This window comes from Filicampus tigris, chromosome 8, assembly GCF_054856515.1.
Source record: "Filicampus tigris isolate MCC_2025a chromosome 8, RoL_Ftig_1.0, whole genome shotgun sequence".
In the NCBI taxonomy this organism is placed as follows: Eukaryota; Metazoa; Chordata; class Actinopteri; order Syngnathiformes; family Syngnathidae; genus Filicampus; species Filicampus tigris.
In genome coordinates this window covers 29,824-47,612 of record NC_141224.1, presented here as the reverse complement: position 1 = coordinate 47,612, position 17,789 = coordinate 29,824, and the positions used below count along the sequence as shown (strand labels likewise).

The window sequence follows — 17,789 nt, the reverse complement described above, 5'->3', positions numbered from 1 at the left end:
CCGATGAGGAAGAGCAAAGAGGGAGAGCAGCCATCCCTTCAGCTTTATGGGTTGGAATGCCAGATGTCGGACAGCCTCCAGCTCCGTTTTGCTTCAACAAGGACTCTGCCGCCACATTGAATGATACCGAATGATAGAGTGACAGAGGACGCATCATCCATCCACCTCGAAGTAGGGACGGATTTACCCATCTCGCAGAGGAAGGGAGCCATTCCTCTGCCCCACCTAAGTCCACCGGGGACCCTGCGTGCAGCCGGTGAACTAAAAGGGACTATGCAGCTGGGACTGGTGGCGCTGGCGATGGTCTTCCTTAGTTCCATGGGTGAAAGCGATGTTGCCAAATCTTTCAAGACCAGAAGGCAGAGCATGGGTGAGTGACTCTGAAATGTACTTCACAAAAGTTGTGTTTTTTGCTTGGGGTGTCCACAGTGAGTCACTCATACAATTTGTTTGGCACAGATTTGACCAAAAAATGTTTTCCCTCTTTCAACTCACATGGTGCTGAGCAGAAAAAGGCGCTAGCTAGTGTTAGCTTTGGTTTTTAATCCGAACATATTCCCATAGCTTTCTTTTTTTTCTTTTTTTATTGAGGAACAAAAAAATACTAAATTATCTTATGATAAAACTGGGAAAAAAACAACCACACCTTACCTTTGCATTGGTTCGGATTGGATAGACATTTTGAAGATGCTGGCGATTTTTAGGCTAGCACAAGACAATACATTCACCACAACTCATTTTTGGAGCCAACAACATGAAACAATTCTCTCAAATAAGGCCATTTGTGGACGGGGAATATCGCTTCTTTGAATCCGTTTTAGTCCTCCCTCATTGTTGCTGTTGTGCCTGTATTGGCCGCAGTTATAAGCCCCTAATCAATCGATCTAGAGCTCAGCGGTTGACGTCACCTCTCTCCATTTGTGGGTCATCCGTCCACGGAGGCTGAAAAAGCACTTGGGCAATTTTGACAAAGTAACGAGTAGAAAGCAGACTACAGATATGATTTCAAAATCAAGGGAGTAAAAGTCAATTGTTGTCAGCAGAATGCTCAAATCAAGTACATATACCACAAACATTTCAAGTGCAGCAAAGACAAAGACCAGGAAAGAGTTGAAAATGATCCCCAGGCACATGGGAGTGAAAAAAAAACAACAACAATCATACAAACATACGAGATACTTCATATTGTACATGCCATGCCGGTCACTGGCAATATTTATCAGGCATACAATGCTGCAAATACATACAAGTACAGTTTCAGGTTTCAAATTAAGGTTCAAACCAGGGTGACATTTTCAAACAAGAGTTAGGGTGCCAAATTTGGATTTTGCGCAAACGGGGGGAGGGTTTCAAGCAAACGAGGTTTGTGACCCAAACGACGGGATTCAAGGTCGGGGTTTCAAATCCTGATCCTCATGACAGGGTTAAGGTTTCAAATGTGTGTTTACAGCTATTAGGTTATGTTTGTGTATGCAGAAATATGGACCCCCCAAAAAATAGCCGAGGCAATTAGATCAACCAAACAGCACATTTGCTTAACCAAGGGAGCACGTACGATGCGAGTAAGAAAAAAACAACACCTAACAGGACAATCTGCATAACGCGGGTAAGCAAGAGAGGACTGAGCTACCGAAAAAAGGACTAAAAGAAAAAACAAACTGCTGTGCGCAAACACAAAGAGGATTTGAGGAACACAAAAAGAAAAACTCTGCTACTCAGGAACCCTCAGTTGTACAAGAGGACAGGAGCTAACCTACACCAGGATAACTCAAAACGGAGAAAAACGAGAACCTGGAATTACTGACTTACTTCGACCAAATGAGACAAGAGTACTGGATGCTAGGAACAAGCACAACTCACCTGCTGGCAAAGGACAAGAAGAAACACTGTTCCACTGTCTAGCTACTCTCTGTCGAGCGCTTATGAACCTACTAACTAATGATGATGACAAGCAGGCGCGCGCTGGAGACTCCGCCCGTCCATCTGTCCCAATGACTGAAAGGAACAAAAAACAGCAGATCTACAGACAAGCTGGATCGTAACATAGGATTAGTAGTTCAATCAAAGATCGTGGTTTCAAGACAGGCTTAAGGTTTCAAGACATGGTCGGGGTGCCATGCAGCATCCACTCAAGTACGTGTCTCCTTGTCTATGGGCACCAATGTATAAAGTGCGATACAAAGTCCGATTCATTGCTATTGTATCGCAAAGGTACAGATGTGGACGACCGGTTAGCACGTCCGCCTCACAGTGCAGAGGTCCAGGTTTCGATGCGGGGCTCTGGCCTTCCTGTCTGGAGTTTGCATGTTCTCCCCATGCCTGCGGTGCATGGTTTGCCCCCACATTCCAAAAACATGCACGCTAAGTTATTGGAACAGTCGAATTTGTCCGACTAAATCCAACCCTAACCCTAGGTGCGACTGTGAGCGTGAATGGTTGTTCGTCTTTGTATGCCCCGCAACCGGTTCGGGGCGTACCCCACCTACTGCCCAAAGACCGCCGGGATAGGCTCCAGAATGCCCGCCGCCACCTTTGTGAGGACAAGCGGTTGGGATAATGCATGAATGGCTGGCTAGAACAGACGGTGGATTTCGGCAGCCAAACTCGGATGCGGCATCACAAATGCGAGCAGCATTCTTGTGTTTCTCATTAGTTCCTAAACCACAACCCTGTCTGCTGCTGACTGTCCCTGTTTCGGGAGTCAGCAATCGAGAGAAAACATGCCAGACCAGACAAAACACTGCTTACCGTGGCGTGGCGTGGCGTGGCGTGGCGTGGCGTGGCGTGGCGTGCGCATTGAAGGTCAAACCTGAAGGACATCTGAGAAGGCGTTTGCAAAGTTCTCTCCTTTATGTTTGTCTCTGTGGGCTGAATAATGAGCCCCACATGAATGTTTGACAGTTGAAAGGTGAGTGCTTTCTTCGAAGCATTTTCAGGAGCCCTTTCCGACGTCAGTCCACCAATGAGTTTGCTGCATCCCGACGACGGGAACAGAACTATGCGTTCCGAGAAAGCAGTAAAAGTTGTCATGTTTCTGGGTTGCCTTCTGCGAAATGAGTCCCGGAGGTCAGGATCGCAGGCTGGTATTCGTTCGAGTCTGGAAATGGACGGACAGATGCGGGCTGCGCCCCATCAACATGGTTTACCGTCAACACAATAAGATTCCTTTTCATCTGCATCGATGTGACCGCGACTGTGGCCACTCCCACGTCAGACTTTTGTTCGACAAATGTTTGCCATAGTTGTGTGTGTGTGAATGGGCACGCGAGAGAGACGTGCCTTAGTTGACGTGGTGGCGCCGATGGACTAAGAAACGGTATCGATGGGACTACAACTACAAAGGCAGTCGGAAAACTCCCTGTGAGTTAAGTCTCTCAAGATTGCCACATTTTATCCGCCAAAATATTTATTTCCTTCAGTATTAGATTATGCCAACCATTTTTTTTCTCCCTGAAAATATTTCATCCTTATATTATTATAACTATGGTTGCTTAATTCCTGTATGATTAGGACTTTTCATGAATTCTTTTTCTTGAATAATACGGAGCACATTATTTGTTTTTTTTTCCAGAAAATATGACCTTTCACTTGTAATACTATAACTGTTTGGCTAAAAAACATATGACTTCATCCATGGAAGATTAGAACTTTTTAGCTTGAAAAAAAAAATCCTCTTATAATTATGATTATATATTTTTCTCCCCATTTTTTTCTTAACTCTAGAACACTGACGTTAAAATTAGTAACACCATCACTACCGTCAGGTACATTTTACCCAATATTATAGACCGGATAAAATACATTTTTCAGTCAATTTATGTAAAAGTACAACGCTGTATGCCAAATTGGAAGTTGTCTTCACATAAAAATATTGTGTGGGTGCAAATCACCCAACGTTAGTGTTCTAGGGTTAAATAACATGCCGTACTATTTTTTTTGACCAAAAAATAGGACTCATATTAACATTACTATGTATCCCCCCAAAAACCGATTTTTTTTTTAAATCTCTCTCTCTCTCTCTCTCTCTCTGCAAGCTTGGCTCAGGGAGGAGGACACCCCTGCCATGCATAGTCCTGGGGATTGTTACACCGAGTCCTTTCATCGCTCTCTCTCTCTCTGTCTCTCTCTCTCTCTCTCTCTCTCTCTCTGTCTCTCTCTCTCTCTCTCTGTCTCTCTCTCTCCCTCTCTCTCTCTTTACACAAAAAAAGAAACAATCTTTCACTGTAAAAATCTAGCATTGTTATTGCATGAAAAATGTGAGTTATGGAAAAAATAGGCGCTAGTAAAATATAAAACCACCACGATGTTATCTTAACATGTCGACTGGTAAAAAAACATCCTTGGTTAAAGCGCTTCATGCGGAAACAATTTGATTTTGTTTTTCTCTTTTTAATGTGATGTGACTAGACATGTGATGCGATTTTTCCTTTTCCTTGCCAGCGAATGGTGAGGGCCCGCCACCTTGCCCCAAGGGCTGCGAGCGCTGCTCCGAGTACAACGGCTGCATCAAATGCAAGGCCAAACTCTTCATCTACTTGGTGCGCAGCGACATCAGTCAAGTGGGCGTGTGCCTGGCCTCCTGCCCTACGGGATACTTTGGCGTGAGGATACATGGAGGCAACAACAGATGTTCCCGTGAGTGCTGCTCGCTTGATATGTTTAGTTCTCGCAAATGTCAATTTGTTATTGTTTCAAAGAAAAAAAAAGGCTCAGTGTATTTATCTACAAAAAAAGGTCAGTTTGTGAGGGCGGCATTCCCGTCTTTTGTAGCCAAGGGGGAGCCAGCAGCTGAGTGTGCAGCTAGTCTGCTTCTGCTTACTTCTTGGAACACTATTCTCAAGTGAAAGTTTACACGTGTATTGTTGTCTGCTTGTTTTTTGCTTGTTTTTTGAATTCATAAGGGGACATCTGTGCATTCCATTTGGCCCTCTTTTGGAAGGCAAATGCCAAAGAAAGTCACATTCCATGTTTACTATGCGATCGCCGTCACACATATTTTCATTTCGATTTTTCTATTTGACGGTAGCGTTATTACTCTCATTTTTCTTCCATCTTATTCAATTTTGATACAGTGGATCCCCGCTATTCATGAGAATAGTGACCGAGCTTGCTGGCGAATAGTGACAATCTGCATACAATTGATGCCCATTGTAAACGGGTTGGCCAAAAAAAGAAAAAAAAACACGTTTGACGCCAGACTGTATTGAAAAACTGTCCATAAATTGCCACGATTGACTAATACATATATATATATATATATATATATATATATATATATATATATATATATATATATATATATATATATATATATATATATATATATATATATACATATTTAAAAATATTGAGAAGAAAAAGCAGTGGATGGGTGAATCCAATGCATGCATGGCGACAAACCGGAAGTATGTTCACTTCCAAAATTCTTACTATTGTATTTACCTTTGTAACAATTATGTATCTGTATAAGATTATGCATTTATTTAATTCAAATAGACTTGTGACTTTACAAACTTTATCTGAAAAAAAAACAAACAACATACCACTAAAGGTCATGGTTTTTCTCAACAAATCATGACTTTCTTGTCATAATAGTATGGCTATGAAAACTTTATTCTTTATGATTTTTAACTTGGGCGGCACGGTGATCGACTGGTTAGCACGTCCGCCTCACAGTTCAGAGGTCGTGGGTTCGATCCCGGCTCCGGCCTCCCTGTGTGGAGTGTGCATGTTCTCCCCGTACCTGCCTGCGTGGGTTTTCTCCGGGCACTCCGGTTTCCTCCCACATTCCAAAAACATGCATGGTAAGTTGATTGGATACTTTAAATTGCCCCTAGGTGTGATTGTGAGTGCGGATGTTTGTCTCTGTGTGCCCTGCGATTGGCTGGCAACCAGTTCAGGGTGTCCCCCGCCTACTGCCCAAAGACAGCTGGGATAGGCTCCAGCACGCCCCGCGACCCTTGTGAGGAGAAGCGGTACAGATAATGGATGGATGGATTTTTAACTTGGAAAAAAATGTTCTGCAGTCTTGTATCTAAGACAAAAAAAAGCCACTTTATTATCATATAATTCTGACTTTTTTACTCGAAACTTTGAGTTTGTTTTATGAAAAGTACAACAATCAGATTTTTTCCCTCCCAAAATATGACTATATAATGAATATATATATAATAAAAGATGGCTTAATTATCCTATCATACCCGTTTAACTTGAAAGAAATGTGACTTATTCCAAGACATATCTTCCCCCTTCCTCCCTTCATTATTTTGTTAAACTCTTTTTTTAAAACTTTTTTTTAAATTGAAAAAATAGCTGATTACAAGAAGGGTTTTTTTCCTTAAAAAATGTGAAAATATTTGTTCTAAACGGAAAAATTACCGCATTTTGTTTCCCACCGTTGAATGGACACCTTTTTCCTCGCGGCCAATTAGCATATTTGACACAGAATGCGAGACGACACGGGGTATTCACTCTCACACGCGAACAACTTTATCATTCCTTCAAACAAATGTTGTATTTTTAAACAGCGCGCTGTGTTTAGATCCTGCCTCACTGTGGCGACGATCCACATGCAACCGAGTCAGAACTCTTTACGCTCATCGCAGAAAGACGATCCCTCCAAAAGTGCCAATTGGCATCGGGGGCCGGAACATCGCGAGATTCCCAACTTTTGATCTGCCCTCTTCCCGGAAGGCCACGTTCTCACGCCAAATTCTGAGCGAGGAAGAAGCGCGTCTGCGTTGTCTGCTGGTTTTAATTACACGTGATTCAACGCGTGGTTTGGTGCCGAAACAAAGCGCAATCTGCTTCTTCTCGTGCACGTGCTCGGCCAACAGCAACCTGCGTGTGTGTTGCGAAGTCGCTGATAGGTTTGCTCCTCTGTCTGTGTCTTGCAGAATGTGAAATAGACTGCGACGCATGTTTCGACCGCAAGTTTTGCATTAAATGCAAGGAGGGCTTGTATTTGAACAGTGGGAAATGTTCGGCGAGCTGCCCTGTGGGTCTGCACCCCGCCAACGACACCATGGAGTGTGTGGGTGAGTCACCAGCACTTGTGTTTTTATTTGTTAAATACAGTCGCGCTGTGGCTTGCAAGTGCCCCAACTGAAGAGTTTTGTACATTTCCAAAAGTCAAGTCAAGTCACATTTGTTCATACGGCCCTGACTCACAGGAAGGTCTCAAAGGGCTTCACATGCCCATAGCTGACAGCATATAAACAAACATCCCCTGATCTTAAGCCCCAGGAGGGCAAGGAAAAACTCCAAAAAAACAACAACAAAAAACCCCAGAAATCCCCCTTCCAGGACGCTCAGGCTGCAACGGAGGCCGAGTGGGCAACAAAGAACACATATTATGACACTTTTGCGTGTTAGTTGAAATCATGTGAAAGTTAATCAAATGAAATGCTGCAGTAAGATGACTTGGGTGAAGTGGGTCCCCGCCCAGTCGATCAAGAAATGTAGAAACGTCCATAGCAGCGCCTCCGAGGATGTGGCCAACCTCCCATCTTGTAGCGGTCGGTTGCTGCGGGATGGAAACGGCAACCTCCAATTCGGTCGCCGTCACCTCCTTCCCAAGCCTGGGAGAAGGGGGCAGAGAAAAGGATAGAAGCGGCGGTAAAGAGGCCAAAACAAATAGTTCAACTAAATGCAGGAGTGTACAAATAAGTCTTTAGTGGCGTTTTGAACATTTCGACTGAGGTAGCGCCTCGAATATCCTCGGGTAGGGCATTCCAAAGCATCGGTGCCCGAATAGAAAACGCTCTTGAACCCCAAGCCTATCTGTTATTGTGTAAATGCAAAATGGTTGTCTTATGCTGGCACTTGAGCTCACAGATCTGTCTGCTCTATTTGAACAACATGTTGAGACTCCCTCCAGTGGCATTAGCGGTGAAGACAGCTTGAGTGATGTTGGTAGGACCATTTGTGAAAGCATCCCCCCTCCCGCCCTCCCAAAGAAAAGGAAAGGATCTGTTAAGACAGTGAAGTACCTTGAGTGTCAGTTTGAATAGGAAAGGCATATTAATAAGCATTATAGGAGAAACATTCTATATCCAAAAATAGAATGAGTATTTTCAGAAAACACTTTGAAACTCATTGAGTCCTTGAAATTCATTTGGGAAAGAGACATTTTGGCATTAAAAGTGTGAAAAATATTTCTTTGGACTTCTTTTTTTTCATCGAAGCAATTATTACTTTTTGAATGATAACAACTGCCAATAATTCCAAGTACTCATATCATTCAAATGAAAGGGTTTCAAAAGGAAATTCAGTGGAGTATATCACCCTTATATAGCCCTTTACGGCTGTTGATCAAAGTACCACACATGAAAATGGCCCATATACATAAGATTAAGGAGGAAGTCAACCCGAACATGTTTTTGGTGTCCAGAATATGTTCTGTGCAGGCCCACTAGTTGAAACAAGGCATTCTGATGACTCGTGCGTTGTGTCGAATAAGAGCGAATGCGCCCGTTTTTAGCCGTCTCAGGGGGCGGCCATTTTGTCACCCGCCGTCAACTGAAAATGACATCACAGTCGCTCAGGGCTCAGGTAATCGCAGCTCCCCTGCTTTCTGAAGCTGAGCCACGGTTGATCGTTATCTGAGCCCTGAGCAACCGCCATGTCATTTCCAGTGGACAGAAGGGACAAAATGGCCGCCCCCGGAGACGGCTAAAACCGGGTGGATTGTGTTGCTTAACTCAGATTCCACCAACACAATCTTCATGAGAATGCCTCGTTTCAACTGGTGGGCCTGCATGGAACATATTCGGGACCCCCAAAACATGTTTGGGTTGACTTCCCCTTGAAACAATTTGACATTGCCACTCCTTCGTGCCGGCATTAATCCTCCTCTTCTCTTCCAGAGTGCGAGCTGTCAGAGTGGAGCCAGTGGGGTTGGTGCGTGAAGAGGAACAAGACGTGCGGCTTCAAAAAGGGCACTCAGTCTCGGGTCCGACTGCCGCAGCGGCCCCCCTCGGCCGCGGGACCCTCTCAGACGTGCGCGCCGCAGACCGAGAGGAGGAAATGCGTCGTCCCCAAGACGCCCTGCGTGAGAGGTGAACGCGCGTGTCCTCATGAAATCCCACCGTACTCGACTTTCATTTGACTTACTTACGCGGAGCCTTGTGGGGTGGTCAAAATATTAGGGACAATTCTAAGCATGCAGTATCTCATCCCAACACACATTGCAAGTGCTCTTCACTTATTCTTTGGCTTTTTGCCATTCAGATGTGACGCAAATGAGGTACGGCACACCCCTGTTCAAAGGCCGTTTTTGGGGGGTGAAAAATTCTTCCAAAAGTACTTCCCGCTCACCTCCTGATCGGCTCGGGCTCCCCACCAACGATCCCGACATCCTCCGCGACTCAGTACGGATAAACAATAAGGACAATCGATGGCGTGGCCGCACCGACACTGATGAGAGAGAAGCGAGTTGGTTCCTCGCCGGTTAGCGGATGTCTTTGAGCCCATCAGTTGTTCTTGGCCTCGGTCGATGTAGAATTTATTGGCTGGAACATGGCGATAGCATAGAACACATATAGAAATAGAAATGGAATAGCAGCTCCTTTTAAACTTTGGTTAGCGTTTCAATGGATCTTAAAATTCAAAACTGTTTTGCAGTAAATGACCTGTGTAAACGCGAAACGTTGTTGACATGGAAGTCATGTATACAATAAATCTTCAGCTACAGTTGGAAACCTTCAACGGATGGGCGTAAACAAACAGCCGTAAAGCAACTTTTTTTTTTTTTTTTTACCTGTCCCATTTGGCCACTTTGCCGCGCTACAGTACGTTGGATCGGTATGCCTAAAGCAACAGTATATAGCAGTGTGAGAGGGTAAACCTTTGGGGTCAAGGGCCACATTTGATTTTTTTTAAGAGACAGATGGTCCAGGTCATTTGTAAATTAGTTTAAAAAAAAAAAAAAAAAAGAGTTGAAATCCATGTGTAAAATAGTTTACTTTTGTAAAAAACTAACTCTTAATTTGTTTTGCTTTAAAAATGTGGACAGTAGCTCACATAACACATTATTTAATGAATTAGATTAAAATCAAATAAATCAGTCGTTTTTTCATATTTATTTTTACAAAAAAGACAACTTTTTTCTCGGAATCCTTTTATACGACGATTTGTCTCGAAAATACACTTTATTTTTTCCAATGATTTTTTATGACTTTAACTAAAATTCCCTTAGTATCATAAGATTACAACTTTGTATCTATAAAAAAGATGACAAGTTCAAATGAAACCATTGAACACACTATTGCATTACATACATCAATAGATAACAAAAAAAATAAACAGATTGTTTTGTTTTCATGTCTGTTAGAAAAAACAGCTTCAATATTTCAAAGAATGTTCCAAAGAAAAAACTGTAAACTAGAGTCAATTTTCTCTTTCAAAAACCCTCAAATAAACTCATTGTATACAGTCAAATCAAATGAAATGTGGAACATACTTCCTGTATGAGAGCCTAAAGGTGTTTTTCTGAAAGTGCAACATCCTCATTTGCCCCTTTTGAGACAAATCTTTATTTTTCCCTCAACCTAACCCGCAGTCAAGTGTACCTTATATTGTGGCCGAAGAGCGCGCGTGTGAATTTATTCCGTCTGGAGGGAAGTCGGCTGTTCGGCGGACAGCTGCCGTTGAGGAATGAGTTGCGTGTGAATTCACCCTGGAAAGAATTTCGTCTCGGGGGTCGGGAAAACAATTAGCGGTGAAATATTATAAACCCTCTTGTAAAAAACATTCAAGGTGTGGATGCTGCGCAAGGCTCGGGATGAGGCGTGAGCGCGTGTCATCCGATGAGCGAGCACAGATGTCTTCCTTGTGCCAACGCGCACATATCAGCGTATTGTAGACACGTTACATGGGTGGCTCTCAAACTAGCCATCCAGTAATTGGCAAAAAAAGGATGTCCTGGCATTTCCAAAAATGCAGAATTCAAAATCTGCGGGTCAGTGCAAAAATCTGCAAATAGGGCTAGCCCTCCTTGTAGTTGCGAGGAGCTGCCACAAGATGGTGACAACGCACTTACAATGGGGAGGATCATCAAGCATCAATGCCATGCATCTGGCATGGAGACAAAAATGAACCCATGTTCCATAAACGACGACATTCAGCAGTTCAAGTGTTCTACACAAACAGACCACCTTTGCATGAGGCTCATCAGCAGTATTAATAAGATTGCGAGAAGGGAAAAGTACTGACGTTCTGAGTAAAAGGGCAACCCCTTTAAATAAAATGACTATGGCAAAAGAAGTCATTGAAATACTTACTCAAGCGGATGTTTCCTCTTCATGTCCTACATTTTGAAGGCTATTCAAGTTGAAAGGTCGTCACTGAACACGCCACGCGAGTGGACCCAACTCTTGAAATCCAATTTTCAGTCATGAACTGCCGCTTCATTCAAACAGCATAAAACTACAGTCTTTAGCCAGGGCTAAGCTACCAAAAGGCTCATCATTTAGCTTGACCCCGACATTTTTTCTCAGATCGGACGGGGGATTCTTGTAGGCGGCAAGCTCGCGGACTTTCGGTTTGCACGGGACAACGCATTCGCCAAGGGCGGTTCTTCGAGCCGACCGATGCGAACGTTCCCCGGGGGCGAGGCCGTGACTCCGAGTCAAGCCCGTATTTCTTTCGACGTCGACACACTCCACGACGGCGACGTCGTCTGACTTCTTCTCACCTTCCAATGAAACGATCTTCTGTAGCGAGTCGCACGGCGTCTTCTCGGGTGATGTCGCAGTTTGAGACGAGCCAATTACAAAGCCGGGGCCGGGCGCAACCCTTCATATCATTGGCGGAGCCGCAAACAAAAGCAATGACCCCGTTTTGAAAATGAATGGAGTAAAAAGTACAAATACTGGTGATAAAATACCCCGGATAAAAGTAAAAAGTTTTGTAAAGATGAAATACTCTGTGAATTACAAAGTACTGGAAAAAACTGCTCAAGTACAGTAACAAAGTATTTGTACTTTGTTACTTCCCATCCCTGATAATATTGTCATGTTATAACGGAACGAGAAAAATCATTTAATCAGCACATTTACGATTTGGCGAACCGTGAATGAGGTTCGCTGTCGGCCCATTTTTCTTTTTCTTTATTTTCTTAAATAAAGGCAGGTTTCCCAGATTAGAATGTGTAGAATACCAATAATGATAATAACAACAACAATAATAATTATAATAATAGTAATAATAATAACAATCATCATAATCATAGCTGTAGCTGTTCTGAAATGTGCTATATAAATACAATTGTATTGTAGTGTAGCTGTGGGTTCCCTCTGGTGGCGTGCAAAAGAATCACTGCCTAAGTACAGTTCAGTGTAGTGCATTTATATTACATTTCAAAAATGAATAAATAAATACATTTGCTTTTAAACTTTTATGGAAAGAATGGATTCGTGTACATTTGAATGAAATCATTCGATTTAAAAACCATTCTTTTCTTTTATACTCGCACAATGCAGCACAATGTTAAGGTTCAAACTGTGCATAATGTTCCCGTTTTTTTCAATAACAGTAAATCGACTTTTATTGGAACAAAACCTGTCCTGTTTTTGCTGAAGACCTTGGCCTATGACGCTGGTTATTTTGACCTTAGTCACGATGGTGGTACTTTGGTGGCTTGACAAGCCCGGCGGTCCAAATTGGGACCGGCCATGAGGTGGAGTCTGACGAGGGAGCAGCTGCGGGTTCGTCTGCGGGAGTGGAACGCGCGGAGGGCAGCGCTTGTATAACAGCGCGTGATTTAGTGGCACTCACATCATCCTCTCCCCTTCATTTGGGGGTCTCGCGCGAGAAAAAAAAAAGAAGAAGCGGAGACAGTTCCCTGGACGTGCTATTGCATTTGTCAGGCGCTCATTGTTTGGACTGCACCGAGACGAGGTGCGAGCATAAATTGATGGAGTGGCCTGACTCCTTGCACCTTGACCGCATTCGTTGCTCGTTGGATGAGTCACTATGTCATGACGCAATAGAGAGGAACTGCAAAAGATGGACCCAAAGTTGTTTTCTGAAGAAAAAAAAAAAAAAAGACCCAGCTTATTTTAGGGTCGGCGGGAGTTCTCTGTTTTTTGGCTGTTTTTGGACGTGTTTAATGTTCAACACTTTGTGTTGCATTTTATGTGTGAAAAGTGCGATATAAATACATTTGATTGAATAATTAGAGACAAAAAATATATTGAAAAAAAATGTTGTTAGATTTTTCTATTCAGATTTTATTTTCCTCAGTTTAGATTTGCTATTTTTTCAAATCAATTATTTAGATGTTTTCCCTCCATCCGTTATCTGAACCGCTTATCCTCGCCTTTAAAAGTCGTTCTTTCTTTTCTTTCAATTCATAACCTACGTTGTTTACGTTTTCATTTTTTGCTAAGATGACTCTAGATTAGGCAATGATTTTACCCACATTTTTTTACATGATGTTAATTTGAAATTGTACCTTTTTTTCGCAAGAATTTTTCTAGATTAGACTATTATTTTCACAAGATTGTATTTAACCATGTTTTTTTTTGTTGGACTAGATAACGTTACAGTCGCATCTTGTTCGCACTGTTCAAAAAACACATGTTTTGATCCTTTTATTTCTTTCTTTGGACTCTCACTAGTGAAATCTGCTTTTGAAGTTGACAAATCGTTGACCTTTACGGTGACCTTTGCATTGTCAGCGGCGCGCTAAACACTGTGCAGCGCTTGGCACGCGTGCACCTTTTTCCCACGAGGCGCACAGATTCATAACGAGTTCCTAACAGACATCCGTCAGTGTAGCGAGCTAGCCCGCCTCGGGTAAACAAAATGAGTGCAGTCTGAGTAATAACCGCACATCGTGTTCACTTCCACTTGACGATGTTTGCTAAGGACCCTTGCGTTTTTGGAATTTCCAGCACCCGCCGGTAGCCAGTATACTAGTGCAATTTCATTTGTGGTGTGGAGACATATAGGCGCAACTGCTCGTGTTCATTCTGTTTGTGTTTGTATTTCATGTCCTACAGAAAGCTCACACGCAGCCACACGACCAAGCTGAACCGATTATTGCCAAGTGAACAAAACGATGTTCTAACTGATAAACGCTCCCATAAATCAGTCACGCCAGCAAATATTTTTCAACATCTCCGTCAGCCCCCTTCGGCCGAACACAACATTGGGAACTACGTCGACCATGACGCTTGGCGCTGCTGAGCTGAGCCAATGGGAGCGCATGACTGGCCAAGACAATTTCTTTGTCAATGCTGTTATTATGTAGAAAAACAATGTTGTGGGTGGGCGGGGCTTTATTTTCGGTGTTTACGGCATACTTTTTTTTCTTTTTTTCTTACAGTATATTGAGCTTTTATACAGTATCGTGAGCTTTTTATACATCGCCAACCTCCCCGCGATATCCCGACAGTTATCATATTGCGAGGTTCATAACGTGATAACGTTGTATCGTGACAATTGGATTGCATGACATCCCTGTACCCCTAAAAATTGTGGCTATACTGAGAGCGCCTCCAATTTCTCCAAAAAAGGCAAACTATTGACATTGCACTTTCTCTAAAGGAAAATATGTCGTTTACTGTGAAAAGTTTTCCGTTTTGTAATGTGTTAACATTGGGGATGGGCGATACCGCACTTTACAGATTCAATACGTACCGATATTTTTTCTTGCAATATAATCAATACCGGTACCTTTTTCTTGGCATTTTTTAAAATCAAATTCATTTCACGCAGGCAATTCACATGACGAATACTACAATAAAGATTATTTTGTGCAAATGCTGTGCAATACGTAACAAAACTAGAGTAAAATAAACAATAGATAAACTAAATAAACAAATGAATTAAATCATAGATAAATGTGAACTAAGTAATGCACATTTGCACATTCCTTGTTTGTGATGGACAGTATTGTATCTCAATGTAAGAAAACACGTTACAGATGAGGACCGATATCAAGACATCACACTTTAAATATTCTCTTTTCTGTGGAAAATAAAATGCCATGCAAAATCCACATCATTGTAAATCTAAAATTTTAGACACAATCTACTTCTGTAGTTTTCCTCCCTACTTATCCACGTAACAAAATGTGTTGTTTGTTTTTGGTTTAAGATGGCTGAATCCAGCTTTAACCCTCTCCAGGCAGCTGTTGCAGACGACTCAACGACGACTTGCTAATCCCCTAATGAATGGGTTTTTCACCAATATCATTCAATGTCTGCGGTTGACCGGCAACCAGTTCAGGGGTGAACTGCTGTCCAAAGACGGCTGGGATCGGCTCCAGCGCGCCCGCAGCGACCCTCGTGAGGAGAAGCGCTTGGGATCCCGGATGGACCGTTCAAATTCATTCCGCGTTTCCATAGTTTTCCATTCCGCATTCCGGCATTGACACACAATTGCTCCGGAAATTGTACTCTCTAGCTTGTAATATTTGTAGGATGTTTTATGTCCGTTATCATGATTCGACTTTAGCCGAGCTTGACCATCCGCCGCTGGAAGCGCGATTGTTTTACATCTTTCTCCCCTTACTATACCCAATGTCAACCAAAACATGACCCGCCCTTTCCTGAAAACAAACTATTGATGTTACACTTTTTCAAAAGGAAAACATTTGGATTTTTACTGCGAGCAACTTCATGTACGTTACCCAAACGCCAACCAGGAAACCGAGTCACCAAGAAGGGTTTTTGGCGTACCGTTCCGCCCTTGACAAAGACTTTATTTTTTATTTTTTTTGTCTCATCAGAGAAGAAGACCAAGGGGGACCGGCCAGTGAATGTAACCGAAGGAGGAGGAGCAGGAGGGGGAGGAGGAGGAGGAGGAGGAGGAGGCGGCGGCGGGAGGAGGCGCAAAGGCCAAAGCAGGACCACCGTGGTTCCCGACTTGGCGACCAGCTCTGTAACTTAAACTGGGAAGGATTCGCCCAAGGAAAACCCTCCTGGGATGACGCCGAAGCCAAGCTGACACCTTGATGAGAAAACGTTGCGTACGGCCGCTTCCAGATGCTGACTCTGCAGGTTTTCCCAGTCATGAAAGGAGTCCGATCGTGGGAAACGCGATCCTCGTTAGCATTGTTGGAGGTGATGGACAGATGATCTTCTTTTTCCAGAAAAGTCATGAAAAGATCACCGGGGTGTCTTTTTGTGACTGGGAGCAAATTGGCAGTGCACGCCACTGCTAATCAACACTTTTGCTGCTTTGTTTGCAACCTGGTTTGGGTGTTTTTGCACAGCGGGGACTTTTTGACGCAAACAGCGGGGACTTTTTGACGCAAACATTTATGTGACGATATCCTCATGCATCTGTTTGTTGCTCGTCGGGAGTGTACGTGCAACGCATTAATTCTTTTTAAAGGGTTGGATTGCTCTCATTTACCGCATCGAAAGTCCAAATTAAAAAGAGACAGCTTGTTTCACTTCACTCACCGCCGTAAACCGGTTCGTACAAGTCCATAACCTTTGTGGACCGCAAACGTAGGGGGAGTTGGCTGATTGGTAAAATGCTACAAATGGGCGGACATATGGACATAACAAGGGGAAGTAGGGCTGCTCGATTATGAAAACAAATATTAATCACGATTATTTTGGTAATAATTGAATTCACCATTATTCAAATGATCATTTGTATTTTTTGGTACAAAACAAGGAAATGTTTAAATGTGGAAAATATAAATAATACAAATGGTTTTTTTGAAACACTTTAATTATGTAAATTCTATTTGGATTAGACAAAATGTATATAATTAGTTATTAAAAGGTGCAAATGTATAAACTCAAGTTAAAAAAAGGTGCAAATGTATAAACTCAAGTTAAAAAAAGGTGCAAATGTATGAACTCAAGTATGATTTCCTTGTGTAAAAAAACAGCGTGTTGGATATAAATGCAGATTAATAATCGTTTTTCCGATGATGCCAATTTTGTAATCGTTGGGTGTAATAATAGTAATTTAATTTCGATTAATTGCACAGCCCTAAGGGGGGGGTAACAACACCACTTTCATATGGTCACCATGGTAATACTTGTGCATGCAAAAGATACCACGGAACAAATATAAAGTGCATGAATGTTTCGAGCAACCCACAACTGGGGTATTTTGTAGCTGTAACATTAAACAGGGTTTAAAAAGACAAAGCGCTGCAGGATGACTCGTTTGGAGAAGTAGGTCCTTCTCAGAATTCAGCCCGGTTGATCGATTTCCATTGTGGCACCACATCATCTGTTAGATCTCCATTTTATACAATACAATACAATTTTATTTATATCGCGCATTTTACAACAGCTACAGCTGTAACAAAGCACTTTACATACAACAACAAAAATAATGTACAGCCGATAGAGGTTGTGTCTCCTCTTGCTTCAAAAAACTTTTTTTTTCATTACTTAAATGCTATTTGTTTTTAAGTCAAGAGCATCCAAGTCTTAAAGAACGTATTTCCCTAAAACTGTCACGGTAGAGACGTTTTTTGTTTTTTACCAAAAGGAATGATTTCTCTGTGAAAAAGAAACATTGTTATAAAAGTGGGCTTCAAAAATAAAAGAAAATATTGTTGAAATCCACCTCAGAAGTGTTGTCCAGCTGATGCTTCCTAAATCGTAACACAGGAAGGATTTCACCTCGCAGAAATGCCTTTGGAGCATTTGTCCAGTGTGCGTGCACACTGATGTTAGGAGGAAGGGTCTGAGCCCTCCCCCTCACAGGATAGGGGAAAGAGTTCCCCCTCCTGGAGCGGGAGGATGGTGCACGGTACTTCCTCCCTTGGCCACCTTAGGGTTAGGGTTAGGGTTAGGGTTAGGGTT

General features: G+C 42.6%; 1 protein-coding gene across 1 annotated transcript; it reads left to right on the top strand.

Annotated features, from left to right (window-relative positions):
* The first annotated feature begins 273 nt into the window (after nucleotides 1–273).
* On the top strand, nucleotides 274–17,504 carry rspo1 (R-spondin 1). Its single transcript, XM_086038028.1, has 5 exons — nucleotides 274–370; nucleotides 4,441–4,635; nucleotides 6,897–7,037; nucleotides 8,868–9,059; nucleotides 15,740–17,504. The coding sequence occupies exons 1-5, from the start codon at nucleotides 274–276 to the stop codon at nucleotides 15,898–15,900; spliced, it is 786 nt and encodes a 261-aa protein (XP_085894154.1). The 3' UTR covers nucleotides 15,901–17,504.
* Nucleotides 17,505–17,789: the final 285 nt, after the last annotated feature.